Source organism: Corella eumyota, chromosome 2, assembly GCF_963082875.1.
Source record: "Corella eumyota chromosome 2, kaCorEumy4.1, whole genome shotgun sequence".
Lineage (NCBI taxonomy): Eukaryota > Metazoa > Chordata > Ascidiacea > Phlebobranchia > Corellidae > Corella > Corella eumyota.
The window spans coordinates 17181309-17201910 of record NC_137491.1 but is presented as its reverse complement, the minus strand read 5'-3'; the positions used below and the strand labels follow the sequence as shown (position 1 = coordinate 17201910).

At 28.5% G+C, this 20602-nt stretch overlaps 2 protein-coding genes across 5 annotated transcripts; both read right to left on the bottom strand.

The window, feature by feature from the left end:
• Positions 1-512: 512 nt before the first annotated feature.
• LOC145742549 (anoctamin-4-like) lies at positions 513-8895 on the bottom strand. Its single transcript, XM_082560325.1, has 23 exons — positions 8786-8895; positions 8054-8236; positions 7469-7627; positions 7072-7202; positions 6928-6985; positions 6484-6634; positions 6243-6336; positions 5888-6022; positions 5651-5802; positions 5415-5497; positions 5092-5229; positions 4695-4862; positions 4450-4486; positions 3975-4141; positions 3577-3674; positions 3279-3340; positions 2984-3106; positions 2606-2758; positions 2217-2361; positions 1816-1923; positions 1583-1676; positions 1278-1407; positions 513-675 (listed from the first exon to the last, which is right to left on the bottom strand). The coding sequence occupies exons 1-23, from the start codon at positions 8882-8884 to the stop codon at positions 581-583; spliced, it is 2763 nt and encodes a 920-aa protein (XP_082416451.1). The 5' UTR covers positions 8885-8895; the 3' UTR covers positions 513-580.
• Positions 8896-10088: 1193 nt separating this feature from the next.
• LOC145741254 (centrosomal protein of 131 kDa-like) lies at positions 10089-20128 on the bottom strand. 4 transcript variants are annotated; one of them, XM_082558808.1, is made up of 27 exons: positions 19947-20128; positions 19786-19862; positions 19420-19619; positions 18893-18948; positions 18734-18799; positions 18257-18554; positions 17705-17809; positions 17457-17570; positions 17152-17241; positions 17034-17083; positions 16441-16528; positions 15931-16024; positions 15541-15686; positions 15393-15470; positions 15092-15217; positions 14531-14659; positions 14352-14426; positions 14113-14235; positions 13736-13848; positions 13506-13613; positions 13031-13223; positions 12659-12801; positions 12307-12376; positions 11989-12096; positions 11207-11343; positions 10912-10971; positions 10089-10712 (listed from the first exon to the last, which is right to left on the bottom strand). In XM_082558808.1, exons 1-27 carry the CDS (start codon positions 20024-20026, stop codon positions 10565-10567), a joined length of 3075 nt encoding a protein of 1024 aa, XP_082414934.1. In that variant the 5' UTR covers positions 20027-20128; the 3' UTR covers positions 10089-10564. The 4 variants fall into 4 exon arrangements, with proteins under 4 accessions (XP_082414934.1, XP_082414936.1, XP_082414935.1 ...); XM_082558810.1 differs by having other exon boundaries at positions 14131-14235; XM_082558809.1 differs by having other exon boundaries at positions 15544-15686.
• Positions 20129-20602: the final 474 nt, after the last annotated feature.

Sequence of the window (20602 nt, the reverse complement as noted above, 5' to 3'; positions counted from 1 at the left end):
AGCCCTTAAACTCCCAGTTTCCGACATATGTTTTTTTAATCAACCAGCCGATCGAATTTGTTATCTTTCTCAGATAGATTTTGAATTTGAATTCGAAATTTCGCGAACATTAATTCCTTTAACAAGCCTGTTAAATCTCTTGTATACATTATAAATTTAAAATTCGTATTAAATTCTCTTGATATATATTTGCAATATAGTGATATATATTTTTATTCATTTTGCATTAAATATAACACAACAAATATATTTACATATGATGAACATAGTACTATAAGAAAGCGTAGTGGTGCATTATAATATATTACAAATTTAACTTAACTTAAAACTGAAATGGATTTTAAATTTTATATATACCTTAATATATAAGAAAACTATTCGAACTGCTAATTTCAAACATAAAATATATATACATTTATTTACATTTTTTAATTTAAAATAACATAAGATAATTAAATACTATTATCCTAACGTATAATAATACAATTTATATTAGGAATTATACGTATCCGTAGTTATTTACAATAGTTTTTTGTTAACATATGCATTGCAACACAGTTATAACCATGTTTTTTAAACATTATACGTTAACAGTTTTCGGACTTCCGTTTATTTTCGATTCCTCGTCATTCTCAGTTTTCGCATCATCTTTTGATTGGTCCCAACAGGCGTTATCTAATATCAAAACAAATAAATCTATATTACTTGTATCGATTCATAAGTAATTGCAATAGGTATTATGTAAATGTCGTTTTATATTTGTCAATATGTTCTTGATAGCTAAAACAATATAAAAACATGCGCTGTTCAAATGTTTATTAAACTTTATTTTATGGTCTTTAATTGAATGGGCCTGAATAATTTATTTTGTTTAGGGGTGTACGTGTTTGTTTGGAAATAAAGGTGTTTGCAATTGTTTGTAGTTTTGATATAAGACTTTTCTAATTTGCCTAAGTGTGTTTTTTAATAAAGGAACAATCTTTGTAAGTGTGGTTCTTAATGAACAAACGAATGTTGAACATAAATATTGATAAAGAACAGCTTATAAACTTGTACAACCTGTAATTTAATTGTAAATGCCATTGCAATATTTTGACGTTAGGTAACTTTGTACGATTTAAGTTTTAGTAACTATATCCCAAACAGGCTAAATTTTACATTTTGTGCATTTATATCTTCGTACAATTACTTAACTGTATTTACCTGAATCAACTTGAATTTATTTTATATTTTCAAACTAAGTTGAGGATAAATGTTTATTACTTTTTAATATTCACCTTGTCCGTACGAATCTCCGTAGAACATTCTTGTCTCTAATAGTTTTTGTCTTCTTGATTTTATTTGTAACTCTTCCGGAACATCGGGTATTATAGCATCCACCAAGAATTTAAGCATGAAAATTAGATGCTAGTAAATACAGAACAGTAATTCAAGCATTTTTACTTCATAGTATCACACACAATACAAAGTTTAAATGGTTTTTAGACAAAACATTATACTAGTAAGAATAAAAAAATATCAATAAAGACAGTTAGACAAGGATACGACTAGATTTTTAAATGTAGTTTATAAAAGAATTTACCTCGAAACCAAACAGGAAAATAAACTGAGCAGCAATCACATGCCAGAAGTTTATCGTAGCTGCATGGTCATCTATTGGTTGATATTGTTGATACCTTTAAAATCAGAAAAAAAATATAGATACATTATTATTTTGACTTTTTATATTTTATCCTTTGATTGTAAGGTAGAAATTTTTACAATAATGATATATTTAAGCATATGCCTAAAGAATAGGTAAGAAAAAAAACTTGCCAACAGCTTTCAGGTACCCCTGGATCTGATGAATTGTATGGAGTTGAAATCTTAATGTCTTCAACATTGATGCTTATCAACGTCGTGTTAACAAAGTTGGCTAAACAGCTAAAAAAAAGAATAAGTTTGATAAAAATATTTTACTAAACTAGCATTATTATTGTTAAGAAACTTTAAAGTTAAACTTTCCAAACGATAAAGAAAATGAACTCTACTGCCAAGTTCTCTTCACAACTATATCAACTTAGATAAATTACACTTTCAAGTAACATTAACTTGTTGGTTTTTTAAATTTACAAATCTGTAAAAATGGATATATCAAAATGCATCAAGAGAAAGTTAGTGCCCGAAATTAGTTTGAAAAATGTACATTTACATCAACGTTGCTTAATGTAACTTACTGTGTGTGAACGCCTGGTTTTAGGCATCTACTTCTGTTCATAAGGAAGACAAGTTGTGGTATAAAGTTAGATGTTATCCCAATCAACAAACCATTTGTGATTACAGCAAAGTAACTGATTCCAGTTAGTATTGAGAACCACATTCCTGTAATTACATTGTATGTTAAGGTAGTTTGTATTGATTTTAAATATTAGTCATCAACGATTGGAGTCTTCAGTAATGAGAAAATAGGAAAAACTAAATAAATAATTAGGCTTTATCAATATTGATATACAAAAAAAAAATTAAAAGAGAAAATTTAGAAACTAAAAGGTAGAAATAATCCTTTGTAAATTCCCTTCACTATTGATAAATAAACAGTTAAGATGTTTGTAATAATACGACTTGCCAATATCTTGCGCTCTGCTTGGTGGAACTCTTCTAAATTGGGTGACAAACTTGTAAGCATCAAGTCTTATCTCAATGATATTGTTGAACAAGGCAAAGAATGGAGCAAGTGGAAATGCAGCTACAAACAAAGTGACGAATCCATATTGAATAACTAAAAAATGTTAAAATTGTGTATATTACTTTTCTCCAAAAGCTTCTTCTAAAACTTGATCAAATTTTTCAAACGAATTTTTGAATGACTAGTTCAATTTTTATATCTATGAAACTTTTGACTAAACATTAGCATGCTGTGGACCTTTTTATGTTGAGTTAATACTAAATTTGCAGCGCAATATTGCCATTCAGAAGATATTAACCAGACATTTTTTGCTTTTACCCATTTCCAAGTATTCGGAAAAAAGTCCAAGTTCTCCAAATGGTTCTAAAGTGTAATCACGGAAGACTGGGTTGTGCATCACATTCTCCTCCCCATCTGCAGCTACTCCTTCACTTTCAAACACTAAAGAAAAATATATATTATATAATATACTTAGTAATACTTTTAATTACAATATTGCACATGCACCGAACAAGAGATTTTAAAAAACGTGTCTTAAACTTATGATAAGATTAGAAGAAAGCACTTTCGTTTTTTTTATTTTTTAGTAAAAATTGAAGCAAAACTTATGTACCATCGTCCAACTGTTTTTCTATCTTTGCTGCCTTTCTTTTTTTCCACCAGTTCCCAATTACACTAAATATAAAGATATTCATAAAAGTAACAGTAAGAATAAAATTATAGTCGAATTACAAAGTTACCTTATTACCCACTTTGTAAAAGTAGCTATGTTGTTTGATTTAACCAAGTTAGTTAACTTTTTGGGTCTTAGCAGGTTAGGCAAAAGTAACTACATTTTAGCATCTTACTTTTGATTTTATGCAACTATTTTGTTCGTTATGTTATTATTAGAAAAGCAAATTTTAACTTACGGTACAAGTATCTCTTTGGAATTGTTAAGAGCTTGTTTTAACACCATTACTACAGCCAAGTTGATGCATACTTCAATCAGACATCCACTAGGGTCACACTATATAAAATTTGTTCATTGTTAATTTAACCTAATAACTTTTTTTTGAAAAATGTTTTATACCATCGGCATTATAGGATAAAATCTGATGGGTTTATGGTTTCAAGCCGGACCAATGCCACACTATTCACCCCCTTAATAGGTTTTTACCAATATCTTTAAACACTACCACTTTTTTACAAAAAGGATTAACATTTTAACCAATTGTCTTAACTTAATATTGTACATTATTTGTTTATAAATGTTTAAATTTAAATTTTGAACACCATCCAATTTTTAATTTACAGAAAGTTCACTTACCTCATCAAGCCTAAAACCAAATAGTCGATTGTAGTGGGCAGGCGATCCAGCAAACCTTCCTTTAAAGTATGCAGCATAAACAGTCGACGAGTAGTAGTTGACAGCTTGAAACATAAACATCTTTAAAGTGTAAGAATCTTCAAATTCGTGTTGGGTACGGGGGGCCTCTGTTAAAGTGTAAGTAAATTGCATGGTTTTAAGTGGTTGGATATTTGGTATTTTTTGTAAAATGCAGTTATCAAGTATTGAGCTTAAGACATAGAAAAATAGGCAAGCAGGTTAAAAAGCTTAGGTTGGGTTTATATTTTTTGTCTGTAATTTGCAAAAAGTTGTTTAACTTACAGTGTGGTAAATATATCAGAAGTAGAAAAATATACATGTAATGCAGTTAAAATGCCCTTGTATGTAAAATGTTTTGGGTTTTTATATAACATATGATTGAGATATATGTTTTTTGTTAACATTTTTCACTTACCTAAGTTTGTTAGCTTAACCGCAAATTTTTGGTAAATCTAAAATAGAAAATATAGAACGATTACTAACTACACAACAATAGAAACGGTGTATATTCAGTTTAAATGAATTTTAAGTTAACATTTAATTTTAATACCTGTTTTATTTTTTTATGTTGATTCCTATTACAGTTTACCAGTGTATGTTTAGTTAATTTCACTTTTTTAACATAACTTTTATAAAAAAAAATGAATAACTTTAACGTACCACATCCATTATAGTGATAACTATAAAATTAATAAGCGAAGCTGTTATCGATATAATAAGCCGCGAGTTTTTTCGAAAAACCCCGTTGGGTAGCCCCCGATACGCGAGTACGGTAAAAATTGTCCGATACACTACCACTCCGAACACAGCGGCTAGAACCAGAAGTAACTAGAAATACAGAATAACAAGAACAAGTTATTAAACAGGGCATTTTAAACAACTATGCTTGCTAAATCTGTTGTGAACAATATACTATAAAAAGTACAGCTTCTAGAATTCTATACATGTAACCAAGTAACCTTAATATTAACATATATATACATTTTTAAAGTCTCCTACCTTTAAAAATCAAAAATTAAAAAATAATTTAAAATGAACATTGTAATATATACTGTACCAGAAACAACAAGGTGGCGCATGAGACCGCAACTCTTTTAACTTTCTCGCCTGAGGTGAGGAACGGTTCCATGTCACCTGTAACCGGGTTCAGTTTTTTCTGTTTCGCTACTTTCTCGAACTCAGGCCGAATAACTCCCTGATTAATTAATAGAATTTAACAACACTTTATAAGACATAAAAGGGCATGTTTTTGTATCTGTTTTATATAACATTTACGGTTTATATCGTTTGAAAAACATGTCAAATTAACATTTACTTTTTGGATACCAGTTAGTTTTCTTAGGAATTATTTTAGGCAAATTATAAAACTTTATTTTCTACCTCTACTTCATGAATATCCTCAGTTTCCCATTTATAAATCAACCCAGCTTTCTTTCGTTTCCAAAACTCAAGGAAAAATGAACCTAAAACAGACATGGTAAATAACAAAAGATTTCATACACTTTCGTTTTTTTTATAATTTTTAATAGCACATACACAAAGGCAACCTGATGTCTACTATTGTGTTATTATTTTAACACTTCTAACTCTTTATCATTTTCTACATTTATGCTTACCCCAAAGTGACATGAAAAATGCAAACGCCACTGTACTGAAGTTGTCAAACACATAAGTTATCTTTGAATAAAAGCAAGACGAGTTCAAAGGCATAAACTCACAGCCATCGCATAGTGGACAAACCATCAGGTCTGAGTTACAAATTTGCTCGCTAGACAAAAAAATTGTATTTACAGAAGTGATAAAAATACTAAATTTTTTTCGTACTTGAATAACAAGTTATGTTTGCTACAAACCTAATCTCGTCAGTTTCCATAGTTGAAATACCGTACAAAAACACTATAATTCCTAATATGGTAGCGGGAATCAACATTTCTGTGTAAAATCCCAACCAGCAAAAATAAATTCCGATTTTCTCGCCAAAGTATTTCCTACAAAATAAAAGTGTGATTTATCATGTAAAGGGCAAAATTAAATGCAATATTAGCTTTGCCTTATTTAAAATTATGACAAATTTAACATTGTACTTGTCTGTTGGCCATCTTCTTTTTAAACCCCTCTTTTAAAAGTTACATCAAATGATGCTTTTTTATTAGGTAAAGGTGTAATATTGGTACCCTAGTTTCAAAGAAATGTTGTATAAAACTTTACCTTATTAACTCCAAAGGTTGACGTTTATACCAAACGTTATGACGACCCCAAGTCCAGTACAATGTCTGGCGAGGATTTAAAATGTACCTATCAGCTACAAAAATTTAAAACACTATTTAAACTTACTATGATTTTGAAGGTTAAACTAAGGTTAAAAAATGACTTTAAACGAGATACTACAAATACGACATGACTTTAATATAGTAAAAGAAGTCTATTTTTTGTATTTATGTTGTTTTACCTGTTAGAACATTGTTTTTGTCTATGGTGATCGGTAGCTTGTAGGGGCCTTCGTGGGGTGGATAGGCATCAATAAAAACTTCATCCGCAATCATACGAGCTATCCCATTTCTTTCGTCTTCGCACTTAGTAACCCTTAGAATATTGTGAACCTAAAAACGAATAATTTGCAGGTTATTTTTACTTTGATTTACCAGTAGTTAAAATATTGTTACTTAATTAAGTGTAACTTTGTTGTACTGCTTGTGACAATACTAAATATTATCCTCTGACCTTTTGTTTTTGGTCACTCTTCCCTTGTCATATATTAACAAGCGTAAACATGAAACTATATCATGTTTTTAATCAATCATAACATAAAAATAAATTATTGTATATAAGGTTATTTTTGTACAAACTAAGGTTATGCAAAATTTAGAAAACAATATTTACAAAACAAACATACAATGTTGATACGCTCCGAATTCGTAAAGAAATGTTCTTTGTCTTCAATGTTCAAATACCTGAAACATTTAATTTGTAACTAAATACTTAAGACAAACAGCTTTTTAAAAATGTCACCAAGTTGTAAAATTTGACTTAGTCTTACGAAGAAAGCCTAGATTTATCAAAAGGAGCTGTGAAGAATATCTCATCGCTGTCGTGAGTATCAAACAAGTACCCTTGTTCAGTCAAGTTTGATGAGTTTAAGCTTCTCGTACAACATCCAAAATGTGTGCACTAAATAATTTTAACATACAATTTGTTTACAAAAAATCTTCATCCAATTTTATATTTGTTTTGTGAAGTAATGTCATTAAATTTTGCTGATCGTTGCCTTGGTTGAAGCGTTGCAGTCGACTTGCAAAAATGTTGAATGATTTAAAATCAAACAACAAATACCATTTAGTTTCTTATACTTTTGATTAGTTTTTTAGATTCTTACAAAATAATTCTATGTATGTGTTTACTAAACACCTTGATATTTCTTATAACAAATTTCTTACACAATGTCCTTCTCCCTTTGTAAGTTCAAGTACATCGTTCTTAGCAATCGGTTTTCTAATTCTGGTGACTTGAGCCCAGGTACACATAACATCCCATGGTGCGTGAACTTTGACAAAATTTATTCCAGAAGGACGGTCTATTTTTCTTACGTTTCCAAGCTATAAAACATAACGTATAAAATTAAAAAACCCTTAAAAAATAAAGTCAGTTAGTTACATGAAACAAAATCAGTTACGCAAATACCAAAAGTACGCAAATGGACGTTAACATATTAAAAAATACAAATAGCCTAAAGTCTATATTACATTTTAAAAAGTACAATTTTACGTTTTTTAAATTTAAAATGTTTAAAACATGACAATTCGTCCTAAAATTTGCTGAACAGGATAGATATCGTTTTGAATATACTTTAAAAACGATAACCTACGTTTGCCATATACCATATGCAAGTATATTTTAAATCGATAGCTAAAATTTTTAATAGACAGTTTTAAACAATTATTGAAAATAGTAAAGCTCCGTAAAACAGTTTTGGTGTATATTTGTACAAGTTATTCAAAAAACAATGGCGTTTATAAGCTTACCGAAATTCGTCTGTGCTTTGGCGTAGGTGGTTCGGGCGTTGGCATGAAATCTGTTTCGAGCTCAAGTCCAGAGTTTTGCAAACTTGCTTCAAATTTTTCGCGTGTTTTAACTTTATCAGAGTGGTTGTCGTACACTAAAATGAAGTCGACTTGTCGGATTCCATCGTGGAAAAAGTTGTCGCACTGTTAGTAAAGTTAGAATTAGGAATCCCTTTAATAGTTGACTAATAAAAATTGATTTACCTAACATATTGTAAACCCTTATTTACTTTTTTAGTTGTATATGAATAACCCGTATAAATATATATGTAATCGGCATGTATAGGGTAAATATATGATATGCCTTATGTATATGTATTTGATACATAGGGTAGCTAAGTTCAATGCTTTGTAAACAAGGCTGTGCCTTTTTTTTAAACAATTTGTAATAACTATTGTTGAGTTAAAACGAAATGGTTACAATTAAGTATCGGACGAAATGGTTACAATTAAGTATCGAAAATATTTTAATAAAGACAATAACTTTAATTTTTAGAACTTGTCTTTTAAATTAACATTTTTTATAACGGTTTATTAACATAAAATGTTAAATAATATTAAAAATTATTTTAACGATTAAGAGAAATATGTAAAGCAATACGGTAGTGTTGTTGTATTATATTTGTATATATAAGAAAACTTGTTTATAGTAAACGTTTAATTTTGATTTAAAAAATGAACAATGGTAAATACCGTTTGTTCCTTGTGGTTTATGGTTTCAATATCGTTAATTGGAATTGTAGTCCAATGCGGATTTTTGTTTGGATCCTTATCCATTTCTATATCTGACATTTTAACTCTAACTTTACAACTAAATAAAAGGTCAAAACATATGTTAAAAAAGACTAGGCTAAAACGAATGCCGTATTTAGGCCTCAATTTGTAATAAATGACCTTTGAAAATTATACCTGCAAAAAAATTTTTAACTTTAATTCTACAACTAAATATAAGCCTGAAACTTAGATTGAATAAGGTTGGACTAAAAAGAATGATGTATTTAGGCCTAAATTTGTAATAAATGACCTTTGAAAATTATACCTGCAAATAAAACATTTTAACTTTAACTTTACAACTAAATATAAAACTAAAACTTAGGTTAAAAGAGGTAGACTAAAAAGAATGATGTATTAAGGCCTAATTTTTTTTGAAAATTTCTTACTGCAAATAAAATGTTGTATTGTATAACCTTAAAACTGCATCATTGCAGTTGTACCTGTATTATACTCTCTATCCTGAATATAAGGGCGAGGTAATAAAGGTAATTAATAACGAACTATTGTTTTATTGCGTGATTACCGGATTTGTAAATGAAGGATGAAATTAATCAAACTTAAAAATAAACGACAGTAATTTTAATTTTTCCCTTTTATAGCAATTATTTACTTTTTAATATTTTTACACAAATGTAGTTCAGATGAAAGTGTTGCTTAAAAGTACCCTTGTTTATTATATTTAAAATATGCCACAATATGTATGTTGTTTTGCGTTGCATTTTTACAGCTTTTATGTCATAGGATTTGATTTAAATTGTTTGGAATTACCGTTAAAATCAATATTTTTCCTATATTGATAATAATCAATTAATTAACGCAGTTATAGGAAGTCATAGGTTTATTTAACCAAATAGTAAAAATGTTATCTCATTGTTGTTAGGCATTTTAATCACAACTATATTTCGAAAATAATAAAGTGACGTTTGTCAATTATTTTAACCTTTGTTAACACAATGTTGGTAAATCTAATATGCGGTAAATTCAATATTCACAATATTACAGTCTTGATTTATGCTATTCAGGGTTATGTCTACAGCTGTTTTTATTATGAATTAATAATAACGCTACGACTAATACGTTGGTATATTAGATAAGTTGATGCTTATTACCTTTAAAAATTGATTTGTTTTAATAGAATAAATTATATGTCATAGTTGGTTTTCTATAAATAACCGTGTTGTATTATATAAGCTGTATTTTAAAATATAAACCTATGAACAACTGAAATAAAATTTAAAATTTATTTTATCGAAACATCTAAAGTAGTACAACAATTCAGTAATGATAAAATACATCCTAGGTTTATGCTTTATATATATTAAATACATATTTGCATATCTATAAAAAAATCCAAAGTGTTAGTGTGTGTAAATTACAGTGGTGGAAAAAAACAGGTGTGTTGGATACTAAAAAGCGGGTCGTTATTACTTTTCTATTTAAAAACAAACTTTGTGGTGTTTAAAATTGCTTAGAGAAAGGTATTAAATTTAAGATGCTAGGGTTCTTTTGTTATAAACTACTTTTAACACAGCCTTATTGCTTATTTTTAATATTAAGCATATAAGATAGAATGTATTTTTTACACTATAATTTAAGTCTTTTGGTTTTTGGTGTGTTGTTAAATACAGTTTTATGTAATCATATAATTTTTTTTAAATTTTAGATTACATTTAATAATTTTATAAGCTTTTTGTTATGTCATCGACGTTTTGTTGGTTTTGTAAGAACTTTACTTCGTTGGGCTTCCAGTAACCCTTCTAAATGATCAGCTCTTTTAACAGCTGCTTCATGTTCAGTCCGCATCAAGGATATTGTTTCTTCTTTTTTAATAATAGCTTGTCGAACTCTATGTTAACAATGTAGCAATATATACTTATATATATGAATTGTTATATTATGTTTGATAGTTGAGTTTAAAAGAAATGTTTAAATTGTATTAAAATTTAGTGTAATAGATTCAAAAACAGAATGTTTACATGTGTTTTTTAAAAGTAGTTGTAAAGTTTAAAAAATAAGCATATTTTTTGTTGTTTGTCGTTAATTACCTTTTGTTAACTTGAGTTAGTTCATCTTCCTTTTCTTGCTTAATTTGCTCCATTTCCAATCTTCAAAAAATCAAACGATATTAATATTTATTTAACATTTAAAATTTAAGATTTGCTTAAGCGTGCATTTATTTTATAGGTTTTATTTTTATAAGATAAATATATTGCCAACAAAAATTAAACTAACGGCATTCTGTAAAGGATAAGACAGTACATAAGGTTCTAGGTTCGATTCCCACAATTTAATGTAAAAAATATTATGAATTTTAATTTTTTTTTCGATTACATATTTTACCTGTGCCTAGCTCTTAACTCTGACAATTCATTTTTCATTCTTTTATTTTCATCTTCAGTAATTACAAGACGATCTGCAAATTCTTGTCTAATTACCTCTGAAACTCTTCCTCTTTCTTCCACTAACTTGTCTTTAAACTAGTAATACAAGTGTTATTTATGATAAGTATTCATAAAAGGTTTGTTAAAATGTTTGTATTTATAATAAGTAGTTTGTGGTAGTTTTGCATGTTATTTTTTCTAAAATAATTTTTATAATTGGTTTATAGTTGCATAATATTAGTTTTGCACTTAAAATCATGTTTATTTTTTATTTGTTTTAAAGATTGTAATGGCCAGTGTGTATTTATATATAGTAAAGCTTATTGGTAAATTTATATATATATAAACTGGCAGCAGGGTGTAGTGGTAAGAACACTTGCTACACCAACATGAGGTCGTGGGTTTAATCCCTACTGCTCTCATGCTGTAGAGCCCTTGAGTAAGGCATCTTAAACGGTACAAACTCCTGCTGAGCCAGCACTTAATCAGCAGTATAATTACCTGGCAATTATAGTTTCTATAATATCCCAAACTGCCACAGGCAACTCAAGACTGGGTCGGGGTACCAAATGTTACTCTATGTTTAGGTCGTGCATTTGACCTTCCCACATCGAGGATAAAGATATATACAAAAAAATGTCCAATTTATAAGTCTACAAAGTAAATATTACATAAAATACAATGCCAACCTTGGAGCAAGCCATTGACTAGTTTACTATTTGTATAAAAATTGAATTTTACCTTGACAACATCCACTACTTCTTGTTCTTTTTGTTTGGCAAGACTTTGTAATCTTAAATTTTCACTTTCTATAGCACTAAACTCTTCCTTCATTGCCAGATATTTGTCCTAAAAATAAAAAGAAATATAGATTAAACACACATTGAACAAGTATTTCTCTGAACAAGTATTTCAATTCTCTCTGAACAAGTATTTCAATTCATGATTTTTTAAAAAGGGAAAAATATTAAAAAATAGAAAACTTTTAAAGTTTAGGCTCATATATGTTATAATTTTAAGAAAAATATGTGACTTTTAACAACATTGGTAAATTTTTACCTGGGTTTGTCTTTCAGATCTTTCGACTTCTCTCATTTCTGATTCATATTTTTCACGAATTCTCTTTAATCTTAAAACACAATATCAAGTAAATTCATAAACATATTATAGTAATGGAATAAAACTAACAACAACAAATTTTTTACTTCAGTTTAGCGATTAAATCCCTAAATATGATATGGTTTCAATAAATTTATTTTTGCTTACCAAATGGTAGTTTTTTTATTTTAAATGTATATAAATTGAACACTTTGTCAATTGTGGATCATTATATATAGACTTTTAATCCTTAATCATCAAGTAATCAATTAAGTAACCTGTAATGGTTACCTTGAAAAAAACCTTGACCTACCTGTTTTCAGTAGTTTTATCCTGCTCTGATTGTTGCCTGTGCATATCTTCCTCCAACCTCTGGATCACGACATCAATCTCACTATCCCGATCCCTCCTTACCGCTTCTTTTAGTTGGCGCTCTTTCTGGGCCATGAATGCCTCCTAAAATGATTTTTAAGCATTATAAATACTAGTTGAAAGCCCGTCCATTGGTTGAGATTTTAAGTTTAACTGTAACTCTTAACTAAAATTTGCCTGCGATAATTTACCGGCGCACCACAAACGGCAGTTTTTTTTTGTACGCCTAAAACTTAAATTTTTTTTGTTATATAAACATCGTTTTTTCTTTTTTTTATAATTTAAATACCTCAATAAAAAACTATTTTTTAACCTGTTTTTTCATAAAGTTTTCCTGCCATGCTTGTTTCTCCACTTCCATTTTTTCTTGAAGGGATCTCATCTCATCCTTGTGTCTTTCTGATGTTGCACGAACATTGTCCTCAAACTCTTCACGAAGAGCCTCAGATGTCAGACGATTTTCATCAGCAAGTTTTGATTTAATATCATCAATGTCACCTCTTTGTCTGTAAGTTATGATTTCTGTTAGCTATTTCGGCCAGTTTTTTTGTGTTCAGGTTATTTGGCAAATGAAAAGTTAGTACCATAGTTTAGCAATTTTTAAAAACAATCAAATCTTATTTTTGGGTTCATTTTATCTTAATTTGAGAAGGCCGACTTCACAGGTTAAACACAGAGTAACATTTGTTACCTTAACCAAGTCTTTGGCTGACTTTATAAGGTATATTATAAATTATAATATTCTGATATTTAACATGTTGAAACTGGTAAACTGCTTTAAGTTTTACCTAATAGCTTGTTGGTTAATTCTTTCCTTTTCCTCAGCCACCTCAGCATATAATCTTTTTCTTTGTTGTTGTAAAGCGATTTCTTCAGCTTCAAGTTGTTTTTCATATCTAGGTTAAAACAAAAAACTAAAGTAATGTAATATAAGATATAAAAATAGAATACGTTTATACTTGAAAAAAAAATTTTCTTTTAAATTAAACAATAAAAAAGAGTTTAATTTTGACATTACCTTTGCCTTGCTATCTCTCTTTCTCTTGAACAAGCAGCCTCTTTCTCTCTTTCCAGTTGCTCTCTTAATTGCTCAGTTTGTCGAATATATCTTTGTCCCGCTCTCTCATCAGACTGTAATCAAAATAATTTTATTTTAGTTTAGCATAAAAAGCAGTTTAGCAATATGTCATGTATATATGTAGATTCGTTAAGATATATTATTAACACATTACTTAATTTATAAACTAAGGATGTTAAAAATGATAAAGTAAACTGTTTTTTATTTATTTTTCGACGTAATGTGATAATAAGCTTCAGTTTACCTTAAAGGTTATAGACACCATATTTATTATTTGTTTTGTATTTAATATTGACATTTTAACTTTGCATAATCACTTGTTTTTTATGGTTAACCTGTAATAATTCAGCCTCATGAATTGCTTTAATTTTGCGAACTTCTTCTTTATGTTTGTTAATTAATCTTTGAATTTCTGGTTCCAGTCCTTTAACAGTCATTTCCTATAGGTTAAAAAATCAGTATTTGCCATTTCAGTTTTACTTTTAAAGTATTTTAATATTTTACTTTATATGTAGTTCATAATAATTATATTATAAAAATAATATTTCATTTTAACCTTTATTTTTTTGGTCTTCTCTTCAATCCATTTTTCTCTTCTTACTTTTTCAGATGCGATTATTAAATCCTTTGCCTAAAGTAAAACAATACTTATAGTTTAACCATTTTTTAGTAATGCTTATTATATAGTAAAGTAAAAAAATATAAGTTTTAGGTAATCAAAATATTAATGTTTGCCTTTTTCAGTTCAGATTGGTTAGTTCCACTAATTTGTTTAATCTTAGTTTGATATTTTGTTTCCATTTGCTTCATTTCAGACAGCAATTTTTCACATTTTTCATGAAGCACTTTTTTGTCATCAATTAACTATAAAAAGTAGAAGATTGTTTATTTTAAAAAAATAGAATGAAAATGGTCTTTGTTTTTTTCTATTTTGTTTGAGTAATTGTGCTTAGTTTTAAATAAGAGTTTTTATTTGTATGTTTTTCTTATCCTTTATGAGGAAAGTTGATTTCACGGCCTAAACATAGAGTAATCAGTTACCCTGACCCAGTCTCGAATTGTCTTTAGCAGTTTGGGATATTATAGATTATAACTGCCTGATAATTAAGCCGCTGATTAAGTGTTTGCTCAGCAGGAGTTCATACTGTTTATAGCGCCTTACTTAAGGACGCTACAGCATGAGAGCATTGGGGATCAAACCCACGACATCATGTAGAATACCTCTTGTTTAGAAAATATATATTTAGTGTTAGTTTAATTATTGGCCTCCAAATCTTATTTTAATTTATTTTGTACCTGGTCAATAAAAGTAAGATGACGTTGAATGGTCGCTTCATAATGCTCCTTCTGTAGTTTCGATCTTTCTTGCATTTCTTTCTCTTGGTCTTTCGTCTGTCTCGATGTTATTTCTCTTTGGTGACTCTATGTTAAAAAAAAGAAAAATGAAATCACTTAGTTTCTGTGGGCTATCTTTTCAACTGTGTAAAAATAAAAAGAGTATTTTTTTTTAAATTTTATAAAAGATATTTTTTTACATTTAGACCAAGATTTTGAATACCTACTACCTATATTGTGTAGTTTTAGTTTAAGTACTTACCAATGCTTTTTGTAGCAAAGTCACACTCTTTGTTTTTTCTTCTAATTCAAGTTTTATTTTTAACATTTCACTTGTCACCTAAAAAAATTTGAAAAAAATAAAATAAAATATAATTTTTTTTGAATAAAATATTGTTTTAAGTTGTTACAACTTCTGTTGCTGTTCTTTCTGCTTGAACGATTTTCTTCATCGTATGTTCATGGTCCACTGATTTAGTCTCCGATCTTTTATCGGCTTCATCCAAATAATTTATCAAACTGTGAAGCTTTGCTTCAGTTACGTAACTTGAATTTTCTGTCAATTTAAAATAAAAAAAAAAAAAAATGAATTTTTTTTTTTAAGTCTTTAAATCGATCTTTAAAAGTTTTAATGGATAAATAGATAAGAACTTTAATTTTTGTCTTGATTTTAATTTTCTTTAGAAACTTTTTTTTTACTTGATGTACATTATGTGCTTAAAAATTGCTTATCTGTAAGTCAAAAACTAGAAGTTCATCTATTTTTAGATATGCAACATTTTTTAAATAGGGCAACTTACCTTGTGGGGCTTGTAGTGTTGATGCTTTGGAGGAAACTTTAGATTGACATTGTGATTCCAGATCATCTATCCAAGATAACTTAGACTGAAAATCCTACAGATCAAAGATAAATTAGATTGATTAATGACAAAATATTGCCAAGTTTTTAGAATTCAAAAAAAAAAATAAAAATCTTTTTTCTTATTGTTAGAAAATGCAATAGTTTTAAATAAATTTGTTTATTTATCAGGATGAGGCAATTTAAACTTTATGGAACAATTTAAAAAAGCATTAACAAATGCATCTCAACAAAAAAATATACTAATGCTAAGCCAACACTTCAGCGGCTTAATTATTAGGTAATTATGATCAATAATATCCTAAAATGTCTAAGGAAAATTTAAGACTGGGTCAGGGTTAAAAAATATTTCTATATATTTAGGTTGTGAAGTTGACCTTACCACATCAAGGATAAATAAATAAAGAAAAAATTAATAATAGCCAGTCTGATCTTGTTTTAAAACATTTACTTGTTTAGTTTTCTTAAGTTGCTCAGGTTCTTCCTCGAGTTGTTTAATAGTTGCCAGGACATCATCCAATGTTGTTGTACTAACCTCACTAAAAACAGAGTATTTAAATATTGGCTTTTACAAACTGGCAGCGTGGCGTAGTAGTAAAACCGGCAGCGAGGCGTAAGGGTAAAACCCGGCAGTGTGGCGGAGTGGTAAGAACACTTGCTACACCACCATTAGGTCATGCGTTCAATCCCCACTGCTCTCATGCTGTAGCCCCATTGAGTAAGGCGCTGTCAACGGTATGAACACCTGCTGAGCTAGCACTCAATCAGCAGCATAATTACCGGGCATTTATAATCTTTATAATATCCCAAACTGCTAAAAGGCAACTCGAGACTGGGTCAGGATAACTGTTGTTACTCTATGTTTAGGTCGCGCATTTGAACTTCCAACATCGAGGATAAAGATATACATAAAAAAAACATAACATATCGGGGCCTTTTACTGTTCAAAAAACGATTATGTAAATTCGTCATTTAACTCTTGTTTTTTTTGATTGTTTTTAAAATGTAACATTATTTATTAAAAAACTCTTTAAATCTGAATACCTTAGTGGAATAACTGGGGCATCAACTTCAACCATTGATTGTGGCGATGTCTAAACAATAAGAATTATATTAAACATACAAAAACTTTGCAAAGCATTAAGAACAATTTTTTTTATACCTTAGCAGTAGTTATAGATGGTGATTTCTTGACCGGTATTGCAGTTTCTTTTTCTTTTAATTTCTCTGCATTTCTTTTTAATTCTAAATCCTAATGTTAAAAATAAAAATTATGTATTTTTGCCATTGAATTATTTCACAGTATTTAATAAATAGTTAATTTTTTGGGGTCCTTATATTTTTCTAACTATTACCAATGTGACCCAATACAAACTAACCCCATGTGAATCCTTACTTGAGGGTTAAGTTTTTTGCTTGTTTAAATGTTTGGGTGCAAATTTGTTTTACTTAAAATAAAGGATTTACTTTAATTGCTTGTTTGCGAGCTTCTCTTGCTCTTAGTTCTCTCTGTTTCTTTTTTTCTTCTTCGGTTCTCTCTCTTCTGCTAAAAGATTCTGAGAGAATTTGATTTTCCATATCCTTAGCATAAAAAAATTGGAAACTTTTTGTTAGTCAATTACTCTAATATTTTTCATTTAAACAAGTACTAATATACTTTACGCAATTATTAATTAATTGTGTTAGAATTATTTTTTAATATTTTTTTATTTCACCTCCTTTTTCTGTTGTAACATTCGTTTAAGGGCAGCTTCACTCGTTTTTTTCCTTAAATTATGTCTTCTATAAAATGTCTGTATCTTGCGGGCAGATCTTTCTCTCTGTTTAAATCAAATAATTTTACAGACATATAATACTTTTGTAAAGAAATTCAGCATTGTTCATTTATATAATGTTATGTCGGAATACATTTTATTAAGAAATTTGTGACATTTAATCGGCAATGGGGTGTAGTGGTAAAACACTTGGCTTCACAATATGAGGTTTTGGGATGGTCCCCATTGCTCTCTACACCCTTAAGTAAGGTGATATTTAAACTCATGATGAGTCAAAACTCAATTAGTAAGTTAAATTTCGGCAAATATTATCTATAATATTCAAAACTGCCAAAGACAACTTAAGACTGGTACTTTATATCAAGGATAAGTAAATATAAATAAATTTGCAGCTTTATATAATTGAATAAATCTTGAAAACTAAATAAAATTTTTTACAACAACATTTATTATGTAAGCCTAATTAATTAATAAAAGAACTTCAAAATCCACCTTAAAATTATTTAATTTTTCTTCCAGGTTTTTATCTTCTTCTGGGTTTGAATATTTAGAAACATTATATTCTGATTCATTTTCCTCAAAATCATCAGACTTAAAACTTTCTTTCGAAAATCCAACATTTTTGGACAAGTTATTGTAGGGGTCCAATTCAGCATCAAAATCTGGTAATTTATTTTCTCTTTTCGTGATTAAATTAGTTGACATTTTGTTGCTTTTGTTGGAAAATATTGAATCCAAGTCATCAAAGTTTGAATGTATGCTGTTGGTTTCTTTACCAGTGCCCATGTTGCTATAAAAATAAGTAATATATAATTTTATTAACAGACATGTCTACTTAATGAGTGCGACATTTAAACCTTAAATATTCTTAAGCAAAATTTATTGCAATAATATTTAAAAATTACTAAAAGTTTTATAACATTATATATATCTTATTATAATGATATTTCATAATTTTTATTTTTATACTTTAAATAAGATTTTAGAAAATCCACATCAGAGTCGTTAGTTGTGGACTGGTCTGCAATACTCGACCTGTATAACATAAATCAATAATTTCAAAATAGAAAAAAATTTGGTAATAAGTTTTTTTTAAATTTGGTATATTAACAGTATATATATATTTACCTAACTGAATGATCACTTCTTGCAGTGTCGGGAATTTGAAAAACTCTTTCTGGATTCTAAAATTATAACCAAACACTTTTTTTTATTAAGAAACCTATAATTGCAGATTTAGATTAGAAAGTTTTTTTATATTTTTTTTATTTTATTCTATTTTTGATTTATTTGAACCGGAATCATGGTGTAGTGGTAAGAACGCTTGCTTCACCAAATGAGGTCGTGGGTTCAATACCCACTGCTCTAGCTGTAGCACTCTTAAGTAAGGTGCTATAAATGGTATAAACTCCTGCTCAGCCAGTACCTAATCAGTAGCATAATTATCGGGCAATTATGATCTTTAATATTCCAAACTGCCACATCCAACTCGAGATTGGGTTGGGGTAACAATTGTTACTCCATTTTTATGTTTTTTAGATCGCGAACTTGATCTTTTTGTGTCAAGGATAAAGATATATACAAAAAATATATATATATATTAACTTTGAAGATTTTTTTCAATAAGATTTGATTTTACTTATAAGTTGACTTACTTTTGTCTCTTTTGCTTTTGAAGGCTTTTTGTGTTTTGATTTTGTTGACCTCTGACTAAAAAAGGTTGAAAGGTCATCATCAGTCATGACTTCTGACCTTGATGTCATTGTTGACCTTGGAGTCGATGACCGTGACCTTGAAAGGTCAGATTGTTTTGACTTTGTAGGAAATGACATTGCAAGAGAGGGTTTTGTTCTTTCTGTGTTAAAAAAACATAAATTATTTACCTGTATTGAAATGTTAAAGTCTGTAATTATTTAACAACCAAATACATATTATAAAAGCACTAAAATATCATTTTTTACACCAAAGAACTGCCAGACTGTTAAAATACAACCATTTTAATAAGCCATAATAAAACAAACCATTTTCTCTATGTTTTTTGTTTGACTCCCGCAAGCCTTTATGTCCATCACCGGAACTACTATAACTTTTGGGCGATCTAATAATTAAAAACAATATTTTAAATCCACGTTAACTAAAGTATTCAAGCTTTATTATTTACAGAATGGTCTTCATTTTAAACCTTATATTTTGTTGTCTTAATTTTGCTCTGGATTGAACTTGAGACCCACTTAAAGATAGATCTTGAGATAAACGCGACATAACTATATTTTAAAATTAAATTAATTAGCCTTTGTTCCCTCTTTTGGCTTAATTAACAGTCAATTAAATGCAATTTTTCATAGGAATTTCATTTAAAATCTTTAAAAAAATAGCGTTAAAAATTGTCATAACAAAGCCAGTCAAGCGCAACATAATGAAAAAGATAACTCATTTGCTGTCTACTGGTAAATGTTTTTTATACTAAACAGAAATTTTATAATTTAAATATATAGTAAAATTTTTATGGCATATTTAAGTAACAAAAGTTTATAATATTCTATTCAATTATGAATTATTTAGTTTTTTTTAAATATATCTAACACCGTCTAGTGGAAAATCATTTTTACGGTTCAATTGCTTTGTTATGGTTATTTTCAACGCTCTCTGATGTTTGTTAAAACTATTTTACATTCCACTCTCGAATCGTTTTTGTTGCCAGCAGAACTCTTTTAAATTTATGCGTGTATTGTTGGAAGACAGTGTTGTTTAGTTAAATTGTTGTTATGATAAAATAAACTGGTAAAATGGCTGTAGATTTTGCACTTACTTTCATTATAAAACTAATTTCAAATCTTT

What these genes read in the sequence shown, in the direction of transcription:
- LOC145742549 (XM_082560325.1), bottom strand. Translation starts at nt 8,884, where the DNA reads ATGTCAGATATAGAAATGGATAAGGATCCAAACAAAAATCCGCATTGG. An exon ending in TAAACCACAAGGAACAAACG is followed by an intron (nt 8,237 to 8,785) that starts GTATTTACCATT and finishes CTTTACTAACAG; the next exon opens with TGCGACAACTTTTTCCACGA. An exon ending in CGGAGATTCGTACGGACAAG is followed by an intron (nt 676 to 1,277) that starts GTGAATATTAAA and finishes TTTTGATATTAG; the next exon opens with ATAACGCCTGTTGGGACCAA.
- LOC145741254 (XM_082558808.1), bottom strand. Translation starts at nt 20,026, where the DNA reads ATGTCGCGTTTATCTCAAGATCTATCTTTAAGTGGGTCTCAAGTTCAA. An exon ending in AACACTACAAGCCCCACAAG is followed by an intron (nt 15,687 to 15,930) that starts GTAAGTTGCCCT and finishes TTAAATTGACAG; the next exon opens with AAAATTCAAGTTACGTAACT. An exon ending in GATAAAACTACTGAAAACAG is followed by an intron (nt 12,377 to 12,658) that starts GTAGGTCAAGGT and finishes TTGTGTTTTAAG; the next exon opens with ATTAAAGAGAATTCGTGAAA.